At 35.5% G+C, this 25,403-nt stretch overlaps 1 protein-coding gene across 3 annotated transcripts in view; it reads left to right on the top strand.

The window, feature by feature from the left end:
* Window positions 1-23,391, top strand: part of PHTF1 (putative homeodomain transcription factor 1) — a 48,861-nt gene extending 25,470 nt beyond the window's left edge. For 2 of the 3 annotated variants that reach the window (XM_044749133.2, XM_014837191.3), the window contains exons 5-19: window positions 142-300; window positions 5,172-5,328; window positions 6,546-6,680; window positions 7,882-8,041; window positions 9,224-9,397; window positions 9,508-9,597; window positions 10,599-10,820; window positions 13,704-13,832; window positions 14,432-14,704; window positions 15,455-15,586; window positions 16,065-16,151; window positions 19,318-19,473; window positions 20,445-20,540; window positions 20,979-21,104; window positions 21,642-23,391. In XM_044749133.2, the coding sequence (XP_044605068.1) occupies window positions 142-300; window positions 5,172-5,328; window positions 6,546-6,680; window positions 7,882-8,041; window positions 9,224-9,397; window positions 9,508-9,597; window positions 10,599-10,820; window positions 13,704-13,832; window positions 14,432-14,704; window positions 15,455-15,586; window positions 16,065-16,151; window positions 19,318-19,473; window positions 20,445-20,540; window positions 20,979-21,104; window positions 21,642-21,662 (2,117 nt within the window). In that variant the 3' untranslated portion in view covers window positions 21,663-23,391. Of the gene's footprint in view, window positions 1-141; window positions 301-5,171; window positions 5,329-6,545; window positions 6,681-7,451; window positions 7,589-7,881; window positions 8,042-9,223; window positions 9,398-9,507; window positions 9,598-10,598; window positions 10,821-13,703; window positions 13,833-14,431; window positions 14,705-15,454; window positions 15,587-16,064; window positions 16,152-19,317; window positions 19,474-20,444; window positions 20,541-20,978; window positions 21,105-21,641 lie in introns of those variants that run through there. The other variant, XM_044749135.2, reaches the window with a different exon arrangement.
* Window positions 23,392-25,403: the final 2,012 nt, after the last annotated feature.

The raw sequence follows: 25,403 nt of genomic DNA, 5'->3' as shown, positions 1-25,403 counted from the left end.
ACGAGCATCTAAGAGGATTCTTTTGAACCGAACAGGTTATGTGCTGATTTTTGCTCTCACCACTTTTAATATAGTATTGCAAGCGGGCATTAGCATAGTGTATATAAATGTTTGATGTTTTATTTTATTGTGTGTTTAAAGGTTCAACATTTGCCAAAGCCAAACCTGAAATTCCGTGGACATCTCTGACTCGGAAGGGGCTTGTTCGAGTTGTATTTTTTCCCTTGTTCAGCAGTTGGTGGATTCAGGTTACCTCCTTAAGAATCTTTGTTTGGCTGCTACTGCTTTACCTCATGCAAGGTAATTGGAGGAATTGGAATGAATTATGCCAGTTTCTTTTTGAAGCTTTTGTTATTAGGTAATGCAGGCCTTACTGTTCCTACATTTATCTTTTCACCTGATGGTTTAAAGTACAAAGAAATGAAGGGACATACGCCATTTGGAGATCATCTTAAATTTGTTTGCTCAGAGAGAGCAAACACGATTGTATACTCTCCTCTCTTGAATTTCTTTCCACCTGTCTCGCTGGCCAAGCCTTTTCAATCTTTCCTTCTGTCTGACCTTTGAATATTGAATTATGTCAAGGTTGGATCTTGGATTCTCTTCTCTAGGTACTCTTGTCAAGCCCCATTGCTTTAAATATATTGATACACTAGTGATTCTCAGATTTATATGTTCAGAGCAGCTCTCTGCTGAACTTCTGACTTGTAAATCTAACTGCCTGCTTGACATTTCCATATGGAGATTTAATAGGTATCTTGAACTCAATTATGAGTTATCTTAATTATAGGTAATTATAAAGAATTATAGGTATCTTGAACCCAAAATGAGACTCCTGATTTTTTTTTTCCAGACTTTTTTTAGGTACAAACTTAGTCCTCTTTAGGTCTTCCCTCCTTTCATTAAATGAAACCGTCAACCACCCAGTTTTCAAGTGAAAAATTGTCTTCCTATTCTACTCTACCATCACCTCTCACATACAGTCTGTCACCAAGTTTGTAAGTTCATCTTTCCAAATATGTCTTGACTCTTTCTTATCTCAGTCTGTGCTGCCACCATCCTAGTCCACAGCACCAGCATCTCTTGGCCTAGACCCCTGAAATCACATCTACTCTGAGCCTTCTTTCTACCGACCATTCTTTTCACAACAATTAGAGAAATCTTTAAAAATGGAAACCATATCATGTCATTTTCCTGCTTAAAACCCTTTAGTGACTTCTCATTACCCTTAGAATAAAAATCCAAACTCCTTACCATGGCCTAAAATGCCCTATCTAATCTGTTCCCTGCTAACCTCTCAGATGTCATGTCTTACCACTCGCCTCCTTGCTCACTCTAGGCATAATGGCCTTTTTTCTATTCCTCACACAGAGCTTTTCTTTCTGTTTGAAACAGTCTTAAGACTTTTCACATGGCTGTCTTTTTTCTCATCTTTAAGATCTGAGCTAAGGTGTAACTTTCATAGAGAGGCCGTCCCTATTTTTACTTACCATTCCCCAGTCACTATCACAGGAATTTATTTTAATTTCTGTATTAATCATCACTACCTGATGTTGTTTTTCTCTTCTCACTATGTGTAGAGACCCAGTATATTCTCTTTATCACTATATCTCCATTGCCTACTAGGAATATTTTGTGAAAGTCAGCACTGTATACCACGGTTATACCTGTGCAAAAGGACATGAATTAGAACAAGGAGTAGATGAAGGTTGGGTTAGGGGAAAGGATTTGGGGTGATTTTTGTCTTCTTTTGTCAGTGTCAGTTTTTTTGAGTTGTTTACATTATAGAGTGAAAGATATATGTATGAATTTACAGATCGAAAACTTTAATTTTTTAAGGTTAGGACAGTGCCATCTGATAGAATTTTGTGATGATGCAAATGTTCTATGTCTGCACTGCCCAGTACAGTAACTGTTAGCCACATGTGACTATTGAGTATTCAGAATGTGATCAGTGTGAATAAGCAACTGAATTTTAACTTTTATTTAATTATAATTGTCTTCATAACTGTTATTTTAAAGGCTGTATAATATTCCATCATATGGACACAACATCATTTAAAACTATCATTTTAATGTCTGTATGAGTCTATGATATGGATTTACCATAAACACCTTTTTATAGCTGCTTAATATTCTATTATACAAAAGTACCATAATTTACATAACTGTTTCCATATTATGAGCATTTAGGTTGTTTCTGGGTTTTTTTCCTATTAATAATGCCATCATGAACAAAAGTTTTCATATTTTATATTATTTCTTTAAAATTTCTTTTCTTTATTATTTATTTAGACTTTAGAATTATTTTTGCATGATCAAAACCAAAAAAAAAAAATTGGAATTTGGGCAAGAATCCTCCCCCCATATGGATATAGATATACATATATTTGAGGGGAATATATTTGGGGAGAAAATTGATATATCTCTCCTTTTAATCAAATCTTCTGTCATATCTCTCAGTAAAGCTTTGTAGAATTTTTTTTCTTACAAGGTCTGCTTAGATCTTGTTAAATTTAAACTCAAATTTGTTTTATTGTGGTAAAATATAAATAGGATAAAATTTATCATCTTAACTATTTTTAAGTTTACAGTTCCGTGGCATTAAGTACATTCACATTGTTATGCAACCATCACCACTATCCACTTCCAGAACTTTTTTCATCTTTCCAGATTGAAACCTGTACCCATAAAACAATAACTCCCCAGTTCCTCCCACCTCCAGGCTCTGGCAGCCACCATTCTACTTTCTGTCTCTACATTTGACTACTCTAAGTACCTCATATAAGTGGAATCACACAGTACTTATCCTTTTGTGGCTGGCTTATTTCGCTTAGTGTAGTGTCTTCAAGGTTCATCCATTTGTAGTATGTGTCAGAATTTCCTTCCTTTTTAAGAGTGAGTAATAACCCGTTGTATGTATATATACCATTTTGTTTATATATTCATCTATCTTTGGACACTTGAGAGCTTCCCAAATATTAAAGTAGAATATTTTATGTTTTTATGTGTGTTGCTGCTGCAGATATGAGGCATCTTTTGTTTTTCTTTTTAATAAGTTTTAACTGGTTATTGCTGTTACATTTGAAAGCTATTAGCTTATATTTAAAATTGTTATAGCCTGCCACTTTATTAAACTCTCTCATTAATTCTAATAGCTTTTCAGTGCTTCTTTCAGATTTTTCTAGTTATACGATCATATTATTGGCAAATAATGAAAATTTGGTCTCCTCTTTTTTCATACATTTCATTAAGTTTTGTTGAAATAGTCAACATTTTCAGAGCAGTGAGTAATAACAGTAAAAGTGGTCTTCTTTGTTTTCCTCCTGATTCAGAATGTCTCCATTAATATGACATGTGTTGGTTTTACTTATATGTTCTTTAGTATGTTAAGGAAACAGTTTATATTCCTAGTACTTTAGAAAAGATTGACATTTAAGATTAATTACAAATCAGGAACAAATGTTGATTTCTGTGGAATGCGTTTTCACTATTGGAGTCGGGCCACACTTCACAGCTTAATGCACAGTGCTTCACAAGACTGCCCTCTTCAGACACCCGCCTTACTATGGGAGGTCCCTAGGCCTGCCGTCACTTCTGACCAGCTGGCTACAGTTTTGAGGGCCCCCTACTCATTCTCTCAGGTTTAATAATTCACTAGAATGATTCATAGAACTCAGGAAAGTGCTGTACTTACAATTACAGTTGTATTATAGCCAAAGAATACAAATTAGAAGAAATGCATAAGGCAAAGTCTAGGAGGGTTCTAAACAGGAAGTTTTCATCGTCTTCAGGGATCTGTTACCCTTCCAGCCATGATGGGTAGCAATACCTACAGAGTATTGCCAACCAGGGAAGCTCACCAAAGCTTCCATATCCAGAGTTTTTATTGAGGGCTTATTATGCAGCCGTGATTGATGAAGTGACTGGCCAAGTGGTTGAACTCAATCTTCAGCCCCTTCCCCTCCCCAGAGATCAGGCTGATACAATGTGGCTGAAAGGCCCAACCCTCTAATTACATGGTTGGTCTTTTCCGTGGCTAACCCTACATCCTTAGTCACCTCATGAGGATACACTATCAGATATAGTCCAGGGGGCTCACTATGAATAACAAAGATACTTCCATCATTTGGGAAATTCCAAGGGTGTACAGGTTACCACCCTGGAATAAGGGACAAAGGCCTTTTACACAGTTGTCAAGTGAAATGATTTGTATGTATGTGATCAAAATTGTATCACATTAAATTATTGGATTAAATTAGTTCAGTCAACAAATACTTAACTGCCTACCATGTCTGTGCCAAGGACTCTTCTAGACTCTGAGACAGATTGCTTACTATCCTTCTAGCATAAACTTTACATGGTCTTGGTGAATTATTCCTTTGTTATATTGTCAAATTTACTTTGATGTGTTTCAGTTATTCATTCAACAAATATTGAGTGCCTCCTATGTGCCAGCTACTGATCTAGGTATAGCAGTGAATGAAACATTTTAGTGGTAAACTTATATGTATACTCACAAGTCAGCAAGCTCTGTAGTTTATTGTTTTGGGCTGTTATTGTTATGTTTGGGTATCAGGGTATTAGGGCATGAAATGAATTTGGTAGCTTTTTTCTCCACACAGGAATAGTTTATATAGCAATAATTATCTTTATGTCAAAGTCTGAAAAAAACTCACCTATAAAATGTATCTGGAAGTTTTTGGAGATAATTTTTTATGTTTTTCTGTTTCTTTCATCATTGGTTTCTTTGGATATTTCACTTACATATACGAAGAACCAATATAGCATAGTAGTTAAGGCTAATGACTCTGGAGCCTGACTGCCTGTGTTCAAATCCCAGCTTTGCTAATTGCTGCCTGTATAGCCATGGGCCTTGGAGAATGGTGTTCCTCTGAGCAGAACAGAACTTCAAAGTGTCTGTATGATACAGCATCTCATTGTTCTGTGGAGGAAAGCTTTGTGAAATATCTAGATTATCATGCTGCCAGAAAGGGCTTTAGGTTTTCACTCAGCTAATGTGCAGGCAGATTGTATTGCAGGAAGTTAGGTGCCTTTACTTGTGTACTCTTTAAAATGATAGCTTTTTGTAGAAGTAGTTTGTATAGTTACTGCAATTAATTCTAAAGATAAGCCCTATTGTTTTGCATTTTGAAACCTCTTCTTTGTAGTTCTAGCACTCGTGTTATATTTTATGATGCCTATTGTGAATGTGAGTGAAGTCCTTGGACCCTTGTGCCTTATGTTACTCATGGGGACTGTCCACTGTCAAATTGTGTCTACTCAGATAACAAGGCCATCAGGAAACAATGGAAATCGGAGAAGAAGGTGAGATGAGAAACTACACCTGTAGTTGTCTATTTTCTGAGAGAGGCATCATAGAGGTTTACAAAATCTGTAATTAAATTAATGAAAAATCTTCCTCTTGCACATATATGTTTCATTATTTTTTGGATTAAAAAAATGAATGTTTTATTTTTCACCTTTCTCCCTGATGCTAAGAAACCTTGTCATGAAATTTTAGCCCCAGGTGAGATTTTTGTCTTTCAGTAGTTGTTTAAAAGGGAAATGCCTATTCTATATTATTCTTTATTAAAATTTATCTTAATGATTTTGAAAAAGAGTTCTTTAAAATTAAGTCAATCAAAATTTGGTGAAAATTCACTATAAACAAGGATCTCAGTACATTGCATTAGTGCTACTAAAAATTTTACCTTTTTTCATAATGTATAATAAGAATGGATTTCTAAGTGTTTTTAACTTTTGGTAAAGATTGATTTGACTTTTCTACACATTGAATTTATGTCATGTTTTTATTGGTTATGTGCTGCGTGTGAGTTTTGTAACTATTAAAGGTTTCTTACATATATGTGGTATTGTCTTCAAAAAGTTATATATCTTTCCTCAGAATATCTGTAGATCTTTGTTTCCCTAAGCAGTTACTAAATAAGATTTTTTCACTTTGTGCAATGAATTTCAACACATTTATTGTTATTTTTGGATGTTATTTTAAAAACTTTTTTCTTTTCGAAAAAAGAAGATTCCTTAAAAATTCAGTTCAATTGAGTTAATGTTTTCTAAGGAAATCAAATGTTGTGCTGTGTTTCAGTATTTATAGGATATATTTTTTAACTGCATAGAATATCAATAAAAGTGATAGGTTGCTATTATTTTCTGTTCCCCTGATTAAAAGTGACAACTGGGTAGATTTCTGACATCCACATTTAAAGAAATTGTACCTTTTGCCTGTGATGCCTGAAAGACTCTTGGTTATACATATGAAAATTTTCCTTCTACTAATGGTTTTGAATAGTTGTTCTATTTCTTTAAGGATTGAACGAAATGATAGCATTTATTGACTGGTTTGGAACCTGTTTTTGCCTAAGACAGAAATGTTCTTGCATAATTAATTTATCCTCATTATATGAAGTTCACTATACTTAATTTCAGGTAGTAATCTGTTGGTATAATTTCCCATAGGGATATTTGGGCAGAAAGAGAGAATGTGTTGAATAAGCTGAAGTTGTTGAAATATTTTTTTGTAGAAAATTACGAAAAACTGTTAATGGTGATGGGAGCCGAGAAAATGGAAGTAACTCCTCTGATAAAGTCAGAGGAGTAGAAACTTTGGAATCTGCACCCTTTATTGGTGGTTTTTGGGGGACTCTCTTTGGCAACAGGTGGGAAGTCTTACAATGGAATTTTTACTTGATTTTGTATTCTATTTGTGTTTACATAGTATATAATCTGATTAGGTCATAAGAGTATGCAATGTAAGCATGTTATTGTGGTGTGATTTTTAAGGGTTCTAGAAGGATTTCCTTATTCAAAATGTCTCCAAAGTCTGTCAGGTTACCTATAAGTCCAGTAATCTACCATAAAAGTTTCATTCTGTTTGATCCTTAATGATTTTTTAGACCACAAGCTTACAGAAATATAAATACTTGGAAAGGGTAAATATTTTAAACCATATCAGCCAACATCTTGAGCAAAAGAAGGATTTTGAAAAGGTCAGGTATTTTTCAGTGTGAAAGCAGATACCTGTTTAGAAATGGGAGGCAGGGCGGGAGGCTGTTGTTGGTGGGCCCTAGGACCGGAAGGCAAATGGATCCAAGACAAATTCTACCTCCTTCATGATTTTGCAGGTTGTGACAGCACTAGTATGACTCAAAGAAATACTTATTTTGTCATATATTGATGATTGTGACTCAAAATAAAGCTCTTTTACAGTTCCCTTTTTGAAGATGAAGTATGTTCACATATTTTTCTAAAGATATGTTTATACTCTTTAGTTGACGTGCTTTGAGTTCTTCGTGCTGAACATTGTGCCGGTCACTGTGCACCCCTGTTCTCAGTGATTTTACCACCTACTGAGGAAGATAAGAGTTGCGGGTATGATGCAGGCAGAGCAATGTAAGAATATTATAAATGATTACATGCTGACTAAAGCCCACGCAGTTCAGCAGATGGAGTGATTATTCCGGGGTAAAGTCGTCAGCAGGAGTCATGAGGAGCTGAGACTCGCTGGGCTTTGAAGGCCAGGAGAAGGGAAGACATTCTGTGAAGTGACACAAACAGGCGTTGTGAGGTAGGGGTTGGCACTGTGTTTGAGAGGGAAAATGGAGAAGACTGTGAACCTACTTCTTGCAAGACTAAAATGTACGGTCTTCCTCTCAATTAATTAAATGAGTCTTTGGCGACTAGAGAGAGCTATAATCTGTCTTTCTATAGCCTTAGCAAGCTAGAAGCCTGAAAAATATGATTTCTGAATTATCTTGATTTCCAGAATAATATATTTTCTCCTCAGAAGAAAGTGATTTCGTGAAAGATACTACTTTCAGATAACTAGTCAGTAATCTTTCTTTCTTTTTTAAAAAATAGGATTAAAAGAGTAAAATTAATATGTAACAAAGGCACTGAAACTGACAATGACTCAAGTTGTCTGCGTCCTATCATTAAGAAGAGACAGTGTCGACCAGAGATCAGAATGTGGCAAACAAGAGAGAAAGCAAAATTTTCAGATGGAGAAAAGTGCCACAGGGTAAGATTTAGATGTATATAAATATAACAAAATCTTTTCTTTCCTGTGTAAAGCTTTCCTATTCTTAGATTCTTTGAGAGATACAAAATGGATACTAATAAGTTTGTGTACTTTGTCTTAACAAATGAAAGGAAAACAACAGGACCTGGAAAGGAGAATATCACGTAAAGACTGTAGCTTATTCCTCTAATTTCTAGGACTAGAATTTGTAACTGCATCTCCTGCTGATCCAGCCTTAGCAGTGGGCGAGTAGATTTTATAAACAGATTAGTGTAGAGGCTGCTGTGTCGTATTCCAGAGAGGCAGTGATAGTATGGTAAGGTTTGGGAAACTTTTTTCTAGATTTAGGTAGAAATAGTCTGCTCTATGTTTAAAGCTAAGTATACTTCTACTTTATAGTCTTGAAATATTTTCTCATTTGTCAGACTGTGGCATTTAGTGATTACAAAAATAGCTAATTTATTTTTTTAAAGATTGGCATCTGAGCTAACTTCTGTCGTCAATCTTCTTCTTCTTTTTTTTTTCTTTTCTTCTTCTCCCTAAAGCCCCCAGTACATAGTTGTATGTTCTAGTTGTGGGTCCTTCTGGTTGTGCTATGTGGGACGCTGGCTCAGCAAGGCCTGAGGAGCGGTGCCATGTTTGCGCCCAGGATCTGAACCAGCAAAACCCTGGGCTGCCAAAGCGGAGCACGTGAACTTAACCACTCAGGCCCGGGGCCAGCCCCCAAAATAGCTAGTAATTTTGAGCCATTACTGCAACCAGGCACTATTCTAAGTGTTTTACATGTAGTAACTCATTTAATTGTTCCAACAACTCTGTGCGATAGGTACTTGTGTTATTATCATTGCCTTTCCAATGAGGAAACTGAGCCCCAGCGAGACTGAGTTACTTGCCTAGGGCACATAGCCAGTAAGTAGAAGAGCTGTGATTCAGACTTGAAGTTTGACTCGAGCCTGTGCTTCTAACCTCTGCAGAATACTCCCTCATCATTTAGGCTCTTTAGTTTCAAGAAAGTTTAATATTTTTCTTTATTGAGACCAGGTGATATATAGGTTTGTTCAGTTTTGGTTTAGTTTGCTTTTACTACTTCTCAGTTTTTACATGCTTTTTTGTTTCTATATATGCAGCTTACTAGAGTATTTTGGGCTGTCGCCTGTGAGGAAATTGCTGTTCTCTTTGTAGGAGGATTTTAGGCGTGTGGGTAATGGGATTTCAGATGATCTGTCAAGTGAGGAAGACGGTGAAGCCCGGACACAGATGATGATACTGCGTAGGAGTGTGGAAGGGGCCTCCAGTGACAATGGTTGTGAGGTTAAGAATAGAAAATCAATCCTTTCAAGGCATCTAAGCTCTCAGGTAATTTTTATTTTAGTTTATATAAGTATAGGCATTAACTCCTAAATCATTGAATAGTAACAAGGTGTTTAACATGTTTTCCTATTGTTTGTTGGCTTAATTTTTGGCAGGTAAAGAAAACCACTACTAAGTGGTGTCATATTGTGCGGGATTCAGATAGTCTGGCTGAATCAGAATTTGAATCAGCAGCCTTCAGTCAGGTAATGTATCCTTTTGAGAGATCACTGTTCAAGGCATATTCTTGAGTGTAATATCTTTATCCATTATTTTTTTATTGGTTATCCTAAAGTAGTGTTTGTTTGCCTGCCCCTCCCCTGCCTCCGTCTGTCTACCTATCCAGCAGCTTTTATGACTACTCACCCCCAGAAAGAAAATGAACTCTTTTTCACTTTGACTCTAATCTTAAAAGTATCATAGATGATGCTCAGAAAGAGATTCTTCAATTCCCAGATGAGGAAAAGACTACTCAATATTCACTTGGAATATGGAGTTTATTCTTAAGCATCATTCCTATCTAAGTGGGATTGACACTGAGGAGGACAGATTTTTGAGAAAGGACCCCTGAGAGGTGAGAGCAGTAAATCTCATCAGGAAAGCTAATGGGCATATTGTACGTTTGGAATATTATAATTCAGAGGTGAGCAGAGTAGATGGTGGTAGTGTGGGTTTTGTTTTGATTGACAAGGCAGTCAGGGTTGTGGAAAAACTTTCATATTTACATTGGTACTTCAGGAGAGCTGCATTGTCTGTCATTTTCTCTGCCTGATTATCCTTTTCCATGGATAATCTCTGGACGTGACTAGATCTGCAATGAAGCTCACGATATTTAGAGTAGGCAACACTTTGGGTATGTCAAAAGACTCAGCCACACCTACATCCAGGGAATGCCCTCTGGATGTGCTTGCAGGAGTCGCTCCCATCCAGGGCACCTTAGTTGAACAATCCCATGACTTGGCAATAACTTCTTAGAAGGAGTCCTTTTAAAGTCCTGCTTGTTGGAGAGTCATCAAAGTTTAACATTTAAATATAAAATGTATTATTGCTATGTGGAACTTTGTGAACAAATGAATACATGGCGATCAACTTATGAAAGCTTGCCAGCTATCACCATAGATAACTTGTTTTAATTTTATTTCAGATATAGAATTGTTTTTAAAAATGAATGAAAAAAACATTTTTTGCTTTTTGTTTTCCTTTAAAGGGCTCTAGGTCTGGCATGAGTGGTGGCTCTCGAAGCCTCAACATGTCGAGAAGAGATTCAGAAAGCACCCGCCATGACTCTGAGACCGAGGATATGTTATGGGACGACCTGCTGCATGGCCCAGAGTGCCGGTCGTCTGTCACCAGTGACAGTGAGGGGGCCCATGTGAATACCCTTCACTCAGGGACCAAACGTGACCCCAAAGAGGATGTTTTCCAGCAGGTTTGTAAAGGCGATAATAATAATAGCTAATATTTATTGTGTACTTACCATGTGCCAGGTACTGTATTATCTCATTTAAATTTATAGTACTCCTATAAGGTAAATACTATTAATATCCCTAATTGAGAGATGAGGAAATTGAGTGTATTTTGTAAGTGAAGATGTTGGGATTAGAACTCAGGGGGAAGTACTGTAGAGTTGCCCTAACCTAAATTTTTCTTCATGATCCTTTTTCTCATTATTTTCCTTAGAATGATCCTTAATGTTCATTTTGATATGAACAGAGTTATTTGAATGGTACATCAACCTCATATTATATTTTTATAGACATCACAGTATATTATATATGAATTACTAGGAAATGGTGTTGCTTGCTTGTCTAATAATGTATAATGTATAAATAATGTATAATGATGCTTTTAATTTTAGATTTTATATTAATATCATAAAATCAGATAAACCTGGAATTAGAGATTCCTTGGAAGGTATTTCAACCTTCCAACAATGTAAGAATTCATTCTACACTTGTAGAAATTCTTTTACCATCCGTCACGTGGTGATAATAGTTCCTGCTTCTTAGGAATATTGTGATGTATCTAATGAGATCATACACAGTGCTTAGCACAATGCCTGGCAAAGAGTAACCACCCAATAAATGTTAGCAGTGTTATTAACATCCCCATCGGGGGATCAGTCAGCCTCTGCTTAAATACTTCTGGATCTGTAGTGATTATTATTTTATGAGACAGCTTATTCCACTACTGGACAGATTGAATGATTAAGGAATGGTTCTTGCATCAACTTTTCAGATGTTTAATGACAATGATCATGATTCTTAGTTTTTTTGTCCTTTAGGCTAAATATTTCCATAGTGACTTACAAATAGTGGGTGATGGATATTCATTTGTTTAATTATTGCATTTTCTTGATTTCTAAGATATTGATTTAGGTTACACATTTTCATGAAAAAAATCCTGCTTCATTAAATATACAATTTTTTAAAAGTAACCACAAAAAACATAGATTTTTCTCATTAAAGTTTTAAGCTTCATTCTCCAATTTGCTATCAAAGTTTGAATCTAAATATTCTTTACACTCAGACTGAAGATCCATCTAAATTACATTAGCCCTCAGTAGTTATGCATAGCATCACGATGATCTTGACCTCCATTGCACTTTTGGGATTAGAGTATAGTTTTAAGGCATATATAAAAATAACTAGGTAAGATTAAACTCAGTGTCAAACAGAATTCATCATTTCCCAATTCCCCCACCTAACCCACTCTTCTTTTATTCCCCATGTTTCTGAATGCCACCACTAACCACCAAAGGCAGAAACCTTGGAGTCATTCTTGACCCACTCTCTCCACCATGTTTCTAATTGGTCATCACATTCCCTTGATTCTACTGTATAATATTTGCGTTTTTCCATCTGTGTCACCCTGCTTGGTGTGCAGACCATCATCAGCTCTTACCTGGATCATTACAACAGCCTCTCTAGGCTTGCTCGCCTTTGTTTCATTGTCCAAACTGCAGCCAGAATGATGCTTCTAAAATACAAATCTGATGCCATTCCCCTTAAAATCCTTTAATTGCTTTTTTTTCCCCTTCTGGATTGTTTGCTTCTGTTCCTTTATTTGCTCTGATACATTCTCATCTCTGGCCATTCCTTCTCTGCTCCTCACACAGCATACTTTAAATCAACTGAACTTCCAGTTTCTGAAATGTACCATTCCTCATATGCTTCTGGGCCTTTACACAGACTGATTTATTTGCCTGGAACACACTTTTCTCCAATACCCATTCCTTCAGCTCACTCCTTTTTGTTTTTCGGGTCTTGGCTTGAGTGACACTTCTTAGACAGCCTTTCCTATATACTGCTTATGCACCCTTTCCTTCCCTTATCGTGGTGTATGATCAAACTTCTTTATTCTGTCTCCTTCATAAGTCTGTAAGTTCTTTGATGTAAGGGCCACATCTGTGTTGTTCTCCATTGTATCCATAGTGCATGTTACATAGCGGGTTCTTGATAAATATTTTCTTGGCTAAATCAATGAATAAATCAATAAATGCTCATCAGCATTATGCTAAGCATTGTGGTAGAAAGAAAAGAAATACAGCATATGGTCCTTTTTTAGACACTTATATTTTAGTTTGGGGACAAGATAATTATATCGGTAATAAGTAGAGGACACTATAAAAGCATCATTTAATTAGATGCTAATTTGTCTGATGTAGACTATAAAGGTTTTTAATTTCAGAGAAGGGCAAAATGAGTGAGGCTTCTGGTGATTAGAGAGGACCATGTTGGTGAAATGGGACTTGAGTTGGTAGTTAAAGAATAAGATGTGATATGGTCGAGGAAAATAGAGGGCTGTTTTCATTTGACCTTCTTCTCTGGAGCTTTCTAAGTTTTTCTGTGTTCTGATTAGACCAGAGAAAGGCTTAAGTCCTCAGTCACTCATGTGATATCTAAGGCCTTTTAGCACCTCTCCTACCTAACTTCCTGCTACCCCTGGTATAGCTGCATTGCTCTAGAAGTACTTTCCTCCTTAACATTTCACGAATATGCCAAGCCTATCCTCGCTTCCATATGTTTAGAGAGCGAAGCAACCTTGGAGATCATGCAATCCTACCTCCCATCATTATGGAAGACATTTGGCCTTTCTCCAGGTAAAAAAAATGGCTAAGTACAGAAAAAAGGACCAGAAATCAACCTCATAGAGGTGGTAATTACAGTGATGAGCTTTGTGAGGGAGAGAATAAAATGATGAGGCTGAAATTGGTGAATGTAGCCTGATAGCTGGACAAAAGGAAAAAAAAAAATCTAATGGGGAAAGAAAGAAAGAGTGGCTAGAAATACTTTTATATTTTTCTTCTCAGAACCATTTATTCTGGCTTCAGAACTCAAGTCCTGCCTCTGATCGAGTTAGTGCAATAATCTGGGAAGGGAATGAGTGCAAAAAGATGGATATGTCTGTGTTGGAAATAAGTGGCATCATCATGAGCAGGGTAAGATTTAATAAGTTTTCAGATTTTTAAAAAAAAATCTATTTAGTGATCAGCTATTTTGTAGAATATATTTAGTAATCAAAGCACTGACTCAGCTTTTCAAACACAAACATGTATTTTTAATTTTGTAGCCAGAGTCTTTACTTAGTAGTATATATATATATTTAAGTTTTTATTGAGATTATGAGTTTACAACCCTGTGAAATTTCAGTCATACATTATTGTTTGTCAGTCGTGTTATAGGTGCACCACTTCACCCTTTCTGCTCACCCCCCACCCCTCCTTTCCCCTGATAACCGCTAATCTGTTCTCTTTGTCTACATGTTTAACTTCCACATATGAGTGGAGTCAGGTAGTATATATATTTTTATATATAAAATATATACATATATTACAAAGGTCTCTATGAGTATGATCAATTGTTCGGGTTCATATAAACCTAATTTTTAATAGGATCTAAAAGTCATAAATCTGTACATCATTTTTATTTGTACTTCTTTTAGATTTAAAAGAGATTTAGTAAATAGTATTTGATAAATACTGCTTCATAACTCCATTTAGCTATGCAATAACGATGGACATTTTAAATTAATTCCCAGGTTAATGCATATCAGCAAGGAGTAGGTTATCAGATGCTGGGAAATGTCGTCACCATCGGATTAGCATTTTTTCCTTTTTTACATCGACTTTTCCGTGAGAAGAGCCTTGACCAGCTAAAGTCCATTTCAGCTGAGGAGATCTTGACTCTCTTTTGTGGGGCACCACCTGTTACACCTATTATTATTTTGTCTATAATTAATTTTTTTGAACGATTGTGTCTTACTTGGATGTTTTTTTTCATGATGTGTGTGGCAGAGAGAACATATAAACAGGTCGGTAGAAAGTTAAGTAAAATTTCTTACCTCTGCTTTTGAATATGATTTTCCATTGAGTTGTTTTTGTTCTCTTGATGTGTTCTCTAAAAGTTAACGTGGGCAATGAAGAATTGATAAGTGGATTTTGGTATTTGTGGGTTTAACATTTGTGATGTTGGTTATTCACAAGTGACATGTAATCTGAAATTTTGCTGAGCCCATGTGTAGGACTAAGTGGCTTAGCCAGTAAGTGAACCTAGCCGACTGCTTAGCACCTGCACCTCAGTGTGCCTTTGCTGTTTTTCAGCCATAGCATATGTAGTCATTCTCACAGTGAAAATGTTTCTGTGAAAAATGGTCAAGTGAGAAATAAATTGATTGAAATTTGATAAGAGGGCTTAATATGTTGGTGATATGTGCAAAAACCATGATTTTGAATGGAAATGTAATTTAGGAGTAAACCAGAATTCTGTATAAAGCATTTGAGTTTGTGAAGTTGGTGATTCACAAAGGTCTCCACAGAATATTCCTTGAAAATGCCAAGAGTGTACCATGTTGTGAAGAAGTATATTACTGTGTAATGTGCTTTGGAAGCAATAGGGTAATGAGCTATTAACAGTTTTTTCACTGCCTTCGTGATCACTGATTAGAATTTCATCTTTTTAATATTTTCTATATGCTGGGAATATTGTTTACAATTATATAAATATACACACAGAGAAGCATATGTACATTTCACTTTGTGATTTTTTTTTTAACCTCCTCCAGAGATTTTTATTTGCAAAACTCTTCAGCCATATTACTTCTGCCAGGAAAGCTAGGAAATATGAAATACCTCATTTCAGACTTAAAAAGGTGGAGAACATTAAGATATGGTTATCACTGCGTTCCTTTCTAAAGGTGAGTTTTATTTGACTAATAATAGAATATACACAAGAATATGCAGAAAACATGCTCATTGAAATTTCTGGCAGCAGATACTCAATAGGCAATGTAGTTCTGTGTGCTGGACAGATTATATCAGTGGCTGCCAGACTTTCTGGACACCAAGTGGGAAGTGATCTGTCTGCAAAGCTGGTAGAGATAAGTAAATAAGAGCTTAGAAAGGGAAAAGAAAATTTAAATTTTTAGGGCAGAGTGATAAACTGAATACTGTATCTTTTTCTGACTTCTTGGGAAGTATTCCAGCTGAAAATATGTCAGTGAATCAGTCACACCCTTAATTTGGAACAGCATGGATTTCGGTGCTTAATTAAAGTGAAGATGTCCAAAAGATATTAAAATTCTGTGTCAGAATCTTCTTATTAACATTTGTCTTCACATTAATGTATTAAAATTCGCTTGTCTAAAACATTAACGTCTGTGTCTCACTCCACAGAGACGGGGACCCCAACGTTCCGTTGATGTGGTCGTGTCTTCAGTGTTCTTACTGACGCTTTCAATCGCTTTCATCTGTTGTGCCCAGGTAAGAGCTTCACAGTTTTAATGAAAAATGGAAATTTTCTTATAGGGTACATTTTCTATTAAAATAGTTCAGTGTGTGTGTGTGTGTGTGTGTTTTTTTTTTTTTTTTGATAAAGAACAGAAATTTAATTCTCGCACCTCTGGAGGCTGGGGAGCCCAAGATCAAGTGCCAGCAAGGTTATGTTGAAGTACATATATTTTTAATGTGTCTAAATATCTTTTGCTATTTTGAATACTTGTTAATTTTCCTAGCTTTTGAAATGAGGATAAAGGTAATTTTGAAGTCTTTTAAGTCACTAAGATCACTCTAATTTGATTTTAGTTGGTAATTTTTGATTGATAATAAAGCTATCATGATGGTTACAAAATAGCGATTTTTCTAACTCCATCATTCCTTCTACATTTATTGGTTGTCACTCTAAGGCAGACTTTTCCTTTATTTCCAATCATTTATTTATTCATTCATTTATTTATTACACTATGGACTCATGTATTCTTATTTTTATCCAATGGATTATAATCTATTACTATATTTGTTTTGATGTCTAAATTGTCCCAGATTTGGCCAGTGGGAGACCCTTGAAACTCCTTCCTGTGTCCTTTTGACAGGTCCTTGTATGTTTTTTTTTTTTTTTTTTGGCACTTCTGTGCTTTCTTCATTACAAGAAGTTACAAGCTTATCTCGTACTTTCCCATTTATTGAGTTTTAACTTAATTCTATTGTGGTCAGAGAATATACTCTGAATGTTTTCAGCCCTTTGAAGTATGTAGAGAGGCTTGCTTTATTATCCAGCACATGGTCAGTTTTATGAAATTTTCCATCAGCACTTTGAAAGAATTTGTATTCTGTCGTTTTGGGGAGCAATATTCCATATATGTAAAGTAGTCCAATAGTTGCATTGCTGAAATCTCCTATATCCTTATTCATTTTTTTGGTCTGCCTATTCTGTCAGCCATTGATAGAGGTGGGTTCAAGTCTACTATGATGGTGGATTTATCTTTTCCTCCTTTTATTTCTGTCATTTTTTGCTTCATATATTTTGAAGCTATGTAACTAGATGCATACAGATTTAGAATTGTTATCCACCTTCTTGGTGGATTGACTTTTATGTCCTCTTATTTTTTTCGATCCAATTCTCAATCTAGAATCACATATTGCATTTAGTTTTGATGTCTCTTTAGTGTCCTTTAATCTGGAATAGTATCAGGCTTTCTTTATCTTTCAGGACCTTATGAAATGTCTCTATTTCTAATGTTTCTTAAAGTCTACTACATTTGGTATTAATTTAACTATACCAGCTGTCTTTTGATTGGTTTTTGCATGTTATGTCTTTGTCCACCCTCTTTCACTTATTTTCTTTTCATATTTTAATTGTATCTCTTGTAATCATCATAGTCTTTTTCAATTGCTTGTTTCTTAATTCATCCTTACGGTCTTAGTGTTTTGGAGTATGTAGCCCATTTAAACTTAGTGTAGTTACTATAACTACAAATACTATTTTTTCCTATTTGGTCTACCTGTTAATTTGCCTTTTCTCCTCCTTTTCTTGCCATGTTTTATTAATCAGATATTCTTTAATATCCCATTTAATCCTGTTAACTTGTTATACGTTCTTTTACTACCGCTGACCCCAGAGATTATGACTGACATCCTTAGCTTATTGTAGTATAATTAAATTATTAATTTACCACTTCCTTGATAATGCTAGGACCTTAGAATACTTTATCTCACTTACTCACTTTTTGTGTTATTAGCATTCTTCATTTTAATTTTACATATATTTTAAACCCACAAGGTATAATTATTGTTTTTTGTAGTCAATTATTCATATATATTTACCTACATATTTACCCTTTCCATTGCTTTTCATTAGTTCCTGCATTTCTGTGTTTTTGTCTGGGATTACTTTCCTCCTGCTTAAAGAATCTGCTGATGATGAATTCTCTCTTTTTGTTTGTTTGAAAATGTCTTTTATCAATTTCATGTTTGAAGGGTATTTTCACTGGCTATAGATTTCTAGGTTGCCAGTTACATTCAGCACTTTTAGGATTCTCTTGTCTTCTGATTTCCGTATTTTATCTTGAGAAGTCAGCTGTTAGTCTTATTGCTGCTCCTTTAGAAGTAATGTCCTTTTTCTCTGGCTGGGTTTAAGAGTTTTTCTTTGTGTTTGCTTTTATAGCAGTTTGGCTGTGGTTTGTGCATTAGTTACTTATTGCTGCTGAAGAGGTGAGCCTTGGTTGCTGCTAGTTGTTACTTTCCTCCCCTAGTTACTACTAATTGGCAGGGGTGAACACCTGATCCAGACTAAGCTAAATGTATTCTCTCTTTTGGAAATTAGAACTGAGAACCTGAGATATCAGTGGTGGACTTTGGAGAAGAAAGGTCAGTGGGGCCAGTAGGGTACTATGACAAACCAAAGCTGGAACAAGTCAAAGTTAGGGGGGAGCAGTAAACAAGGGTCTTACGAGGCCATGGAATTAGTAAGAAGAGTGGCAGTGGGAGCCCCTGGCCCAGTGGAAGGGAAATGGAGACGGCACTTGCTCAGTGAATTCCTGTTTTTCAAAAGCTCTGCATTTGGTTTTTGTGAGGGTTTTCTGTATATTTTTTCAATAAATTTCATTTTTACCTTGGGCTTACTTGCGTAAATTTCTTTACTTTTCAGTCAACAAAAACTTTTACCAGAAAACTCGTGACACAGGGTGCATTCTATAGCTGGTAGCTGCTGCTGTTCAGATCCTAAAGTGGAGTCAAGGACTGATCTTCAGCATTTTCTAGTCGTATCAGTGGGATGGGCTGCCTGTTTTAGGGAGCTCTTCTAGTTATAATGCATAGTTAGTACTTTGAAGAAGGGTCACCATATAATTGTGAGTGGGCACACTGGTAGGTAAAGAAGTTGGAAGTGCGTTTGTCTGATTTTACTTATGATGTTTTCCTCCTTTGTTACTTCTAGACCCTTGCTGTCTTTCATACAAAGGAGAAAATCTGGGAAACTGAGAGAAATACATAATGACTAATTAAATAGATAACACTTCAAGTATTAAAACTCTTCTGCTTTGAGTATTAAAATAGTGATATCTTGTAAATGTTTTGAAATTGCTAGAGTAAAGGAGTAATTATAGATTTTAAGACAAATGAAAAGCATAACTTTTTTTGGTTCTTTATATAGGTTCTCCGAGGACATAAAACTTTCCTGAATGATGCTTATAACTGGGAGTTTTTGATCTGGGAAACAGCTTTACTACTTTTCTTACTGCGCCTGGCCTCATTGGGATCTGAAACCAATAAGAAATACAGCAATGTTTCAATATTACTTACTGAACAGGTATTGATTGGTCCCTGTCAGTTTGGTTCAGTGGCATAATAAGATTTGTGCAGAAGATTCAGGGTTGAGTATAGATTCTGTCACCTTCCAGCTATATGACCTTACAAGTCACTTTGCCACTATGTAATGTTTCCTCCTCATAAAATGAGGTTGATATCTTCCATACCTGCTCCCAGGATTGTAAGAATTCAGATCTAATGGATTGAAGATACTTTATATTTTATAAAGGCATTTTTATTGGTGGTAATGGAGCATGCTTTTAATCTCATATTCTACATCAAGTGTTAGATCTTTAGAGTACTTGTCATTTAAGTATGTTTCATAAGCTTCTTGTATTTCTTCATTTCAGCTGTAGAATCCATTCAGTGTTTGGAAATCCTTGCTCTTTAGTATGTGAATAGATACTAGATTGGGAAATATTTCTTATAGATACAAAATAATAGAAAGTTGTTTTATTTTCTTTTTAATTTCATGTTTATCCATAAGTTTTAAACAAAAACATTTGGTATCATTAGATTTTTTTTTTTTTGCCTTAGAATTTTGATGAAGAATTCTTCCTATAAGGGAAAAAATAAGGCATTAGTAAGTTGAAAGTAGCTATCCTCTTCCATTCCGTAAATGCTTAATGAGGATGTTAGATTATTTGGGGGAGACCAGGATGAATAAGATACAGTTTTTGAATGCAAGGAGTTTACATGTTAATTATTATACTATAATTAATATTAAAATTTTCATTGTTTTGATATTTAAATTGCTTTATCATTATTTGTTTTCTTCAATAGATAGCTTTTCTTTGCCAAATGTGACTGATTAGGGATGGGGGTACGTGACATGTGTGCTCTGTAGAAATAGCTGCTGGAATTTCAAAATTTATTTTACTTGAAAATATAACCCTTGAAATCTGCCAGATTTAATACAGCATACATATCTTTTTCTATGATATTTGCCTTAATCTCTATTCCTTCCCTTAGATTAATTTATATCTTAAGATGGAAAAAAAGCCGAATAAGAAAGAACAGCTTACTCTAGTAAACAATGTGTTAAAGCTGTCCACCAAGTTGCTGAAAGTGAGTAATATCCTCTGATACACTTTTACTACCATTTAAATGAAATCGATGCTGTACTTCTTGGAGAAGACCCCAGTAACAGATAGATGCCAGGCTGTGGAGATTCAAAATGCCAACTTGATAGTTTTGGGTTAATGACTGTATAAGAAAAATTTCCCATCTTGTTACCCAGGTTCTGCTGATTGCTGATGTCTGTCACATTTTAAATTACATTTTTTAAAGTCACAAATAACATATTGCTTGAATCCACCTTAAAAATCTTAGCTGGGGGAAAAGTAAGTGAGAGTTGATTACAGGTTTTTTGAAGGTAGCTATTGAATATTAAGGAAAGACGGCCTTAAGCAGTCATCTTCACCCAAGACTTAAAACCAGCCCCGAAATCACTGATACTTATTGAAAAGCCGTGTATTTCCTCTCAGTTCTTTCATGTTTTTGTAGGAGCTGGACACACCATTTAGACTCTATGGACTGACAATGAATCCCTTAATCTACAATATCACGCGAGTAGTTATCCTTTCTGCTGTCTCGGGTGTTATAAGTGATCTTCTAGGATTTAATATAAGAGTAAGTCTGACTACCACCCCATAACATCTGCCTTAGTCTTAAAAATTACCATACATAATAATCTTTGCGCTTCACACTTTGTGTGCGCGTGTATGCACGTGTGTGTGTGAGACTGGCATGGAAATAACTCTTGTGGTAAAGAAATAGACATTGATTGGTGGTCCACAGGCTTCTCAGCTTAGGTTTTCTCATTTTACACAAGTACCTTCGACTGTGCTCTTGAATGGAACAAAAAATCAAGTTTGAATCTCATGTCAGTTTAATAGCATGTGCTGCGTAAAGGTTGTCCTCTGATCCAGGGAAATGTACAGAGGCAGAATGAATGAAAACCAAAACCCACGAACGGCAGTATGTCATTTTTGATCCTGAAAATTGTTAACGTTTTTTTCTCTATGGTGTTCTGTGGTTGCTATTGCCAGAGCTGATACTTTTTCTTTTTATGTAAAGGGTTCTTGGTTCATAGTCATGTAAGTATACCTATAAACCCCAACCTATTTGTCTTAAGACTAACTTATTTTGGTGATTTTCTTTTCTTAGCTGTGGAAAATTAAGTCATAAGCTGAGTCATGTGCCTGGACTCTCTCCCCTTGCTGACATCAATACTTACCCATTAAGGAAAGCGATGACTGCAGAAACCATGGGATACCACCTTCTTCTTCACACACAGAGGGGACCTCGGCTCCGCCTCATCTAACGAATGTGTTTGTAAAGGAAGAAATCCTTTTCCAACTGAGTGTGCATTCTAAAAACCTGTATTTTCATGGTTTTCAAACAATATAAATAGGAGATAAAGACAGTGTGTTATGGTAACATAAGGTCAACTTTCTAAGTTAGGAAATTTATTCTGGGCATTTCAGTGCTGTGACAGTTCTATTTACTAGAAATAGTTTTTTTTTGGTGACTATGGTAGATGTCCAAAGCATGAAGCAAATATCCTTTATTGGAAATATGCAAATTCAGTACTTTTCTATTATAGTCTATAGAATTGGAGATTTCATTTCTCTAGCAAAGAGAGATCAAATTTAAACTATTTTAGATTGAACCCAAATAAAAGAACTTTATTGGAGAATTTCAGTTTCTAGGCTTTTTTTGTTGTTGAAGGAAAAAAAAAACCTTGTAAACTGTGAGTTTCTGTTAAACTTTGGAGAAATTTTTATTAGTTTATAATTTTGAAGTTAACTATATAGTTGTTGGTGAAAGAGTTTGCATACAATACGCTACGTAATTCAGCTCGAGATATTTAAGTATATGCAAACTCATCCATGTCCATCATACAACATGGTTTCCGTTTAATCATCTGAGCTATGTTTCCTATCACAGTACTAAGTGAAGCATTAATAGTTTATATGTTGTGCAACTTAATGTATCCAACTCTCAGTACAATTTCAGGTCCTCCATGTCCAGCCAAGCTATGCCTTTGATGATTTGGGTTCTCTTATCAGCATCTCCTATTACATACACATGCAAATATGAATGTCAATATAAACTATAGTAGTCTACATATAATTTTTGCTCATTAAATTACATGCTTTGAAGAATTCCTTGAGGTAAATTGAAAGCCCAAACATTTTATTGATAAGATTTTGTGAATTTTTGAATGGAAATCATTTAGAAACTTAATTATTACATGTAAAGTATGTACTCATGCAAAATCAATGTATCAGTTACACATATCCTAATATGCAGAAAGATGTTTGGGGTTTAAAGATGAATTTCTTAAGAGTCTAGGGATTGAGGTCAGACCCTTCTGTGTTCATATCCTCGGCTCTGCCACTTACTAGCTTCTGTCTAAGGCAAATTACTTAACCTCTTCACATCTCAATTTCCTTACCTGTTAAATGGGGATAATAACTACCTAATAAGGTTGTTAAGGTTAAATGAGATTATCATATAAGGTACTTAGCACAGCATAAAGTACTTAGCACTTAGGAAATCCACAGTAAATATTTGTTGTTACTATTTAAAAGCCTTTAAAAATTTGTCACTGGTAGATTCCTAACTGTGAAGATAGAGACATAGGAAGCAAAGTGGCTGAACTAGAAGTGGATTAACAAAAACCATTCTAAATGCTGCATAAGTGTTAAAATTTTTTTTAAAGGTAAAACCCCATTATAGTGACTTACCTTTAGAAGGAACTGTTTTGTAAAGGCACTTCAGTCTCAACAGATGGCTCCGAGAAACATGCTTTTACTGTCTCTGTGAGGAATAGCAACTGTCTCAGATCCAAGACTGAGCACAGTGCAGACTTCAGATGAAGAAAGCTGATGCCTTCATCTTTTTTCCTACCAAAAAAAAAAGTTTTTATTTGCAGTCTTTACACAGTGAATTCTTTAGTTTAAATGCAGTGTTTAAAATAATTCACTCTTGTGGGTTGTTTCAGTTATCATTTGATGGTGTATAATTGGTTTAAATTATTTTTCAGTAGGTAAAGTTATATGTAAGTATAGTTGCTCATGTCAGAAACTTGGCAATCATTCTTGACTCCTTCCTCTTCCTCATACTTCACATCTAATCACCAGGTCTTTGAATAATTATGTTCTAAATATTTCTCTAATCAGTCCACTCTTCTGCATCCCCACTTCCACCGCCTTGGTCTGTCAACATCCTTTCTTTTTTAAACAAGTTTTTGCATGTTCTTGGCATCCCTCACCCCTAGGCTCAATCTGTTCTTCTCAAAAAGCTAATGTGTCCTTTCTGAAATGCAGGTCTCATCAGTTAGAATCCACTCATGGCTCACTATTACTTTGAAGATAAAAATTCAGAATCTTTTTAGGAAGGTGTACAGACCCACCCTCTTGAGAAAGATTTTTTGAATCCTTACATTTGACAGCTCTTTTTGCTGGGTGTAAAATTCTAGTGTAAGGAGGTTGTTGCTCTCCTGCCTCCTGCACTGCATCTCTCCTGACGCACAGTCTGCTGTCATTCTTATCTTTGTTTCTCTGTATTTTTTTTCTTTTTTAAACTCTGGCTGTTTTTAAGGTTTTTATCTTTATCATTGAATTTGTGCACTTTAATTATAATGTGCATTGGTGTAATTTTCTTCATGTTTTTTGTGCTTGGGGTTTGTTGCACTTATTTGTTCTGTGGATTTATAGTTTTCATCAAATTTGGAAAAACTTTGGCTATTTCTTAAAATAAGTTATCTATACTCCACTCTCACCTACCTCTTCTAGGACTCCAATTTATTTGTGTTTTAAGGCTACTTGAAGTTGTCCCAACAGCTTACTGATGTTCTGTACATTTTCCCAGTCTTCTTTCTCTGTCTTTAATCTTGGATAGTTTCCATTGCTGTGCCTTCGAGTTCACTGACCTATTCTTCTGCACTAATTTGCTGTTAAACCTACCCAATGTATTTTCATCTATAGAACTTCAATTTTTTTATATATCTTCCGTATCTCTTCGTAACGTGATATTTCTTTTCTCTACCTCATTTAACATAGTAAATATAATAAATAGAAATAGTAAATAAGGACATTAAAACAGCTATCATCTGTCATTTTGGGTTTTTTTTTATTGACTGACTTTCCCTCCTCATTTTGGGTCATATTTTCCTGCTTCTGTGAATGCCTGGTAGTTTTTTATTGTATGTGAATTTTACATTGTTGGGTTTTGGATTTTTGTGTGTTATGTGTATGTTCTTTTAAATACTATTGAGCTTTGTTTTGGAATGCAGTTAAGTTAGTTGGAGACAGTTTGATCATTTCAAGGCTTGCTTTTTACCTTTGCTGGGTGGGCTAGAGCAGCCTTTAGTCTGGGGCTGCTTTTCTCCAGTACTGAAGCAATATCCTCCTGAGTACTCTGCCTGATGCCCTGTTCGTTATGAGGTTTTTCCAGGTTGTGGGAACACAGACTATTCCTAACTCGAGAACTTTTCTGCTTGCTTCTTTTTGCTTATTCTTTCCCTGTTGTTGGATGTGTCCTTATGCTGATCAATACTTACCTGAAGACTTGAAAGGAACCCTCTGCATGTTTTTGGAGCTCTCTCCTTTCTATGTGGCTGTCTTCTCTCTGGTACTCTGCCCTGAAAATTCTAACTGTCCTGGCTCCCCAAATTCTTAACTCTGTCTCCTCAACTCAGCAAGACTGCTTGGTTCGGGTTGGGTTCCCCCCTCCCACACCACAGCCTAGAATCAGTAATCTGGGGCACTCACTGGGCTCACTTCGTTTAATTCCCCTATCCTATACTGCCTATCATCCAATTTCTAAAACCTATTTTTTTCACATATATTTTTCCATTTTTTTCAGTTGTTTGAGGTGGGAGAGTAAATGTTTTTCCCACCTTTGTAAATGAAACAAAGT

The sequence above is a fragment of the Equus asinus genome, chromosome 16 (assembly GCF_041296235.1).
Source record: "Equus asinus isolate D_3611 breed Donkey chromosome 16, EquAss-T2T_v2, whole genome shotgun sequence".
In the NCBI taxonomy this organism is placed as follows: Eukaryota; Metazoa; Chordata; class Mammalia; order Perissodactyla; family Equidae; genus Equus; species Equus asinus.
The sequence above is the reverse complement of the archived record's forward strand: the minus strand, read 5'-3'. Positions and strand labels throughout refer to the sequence as shown.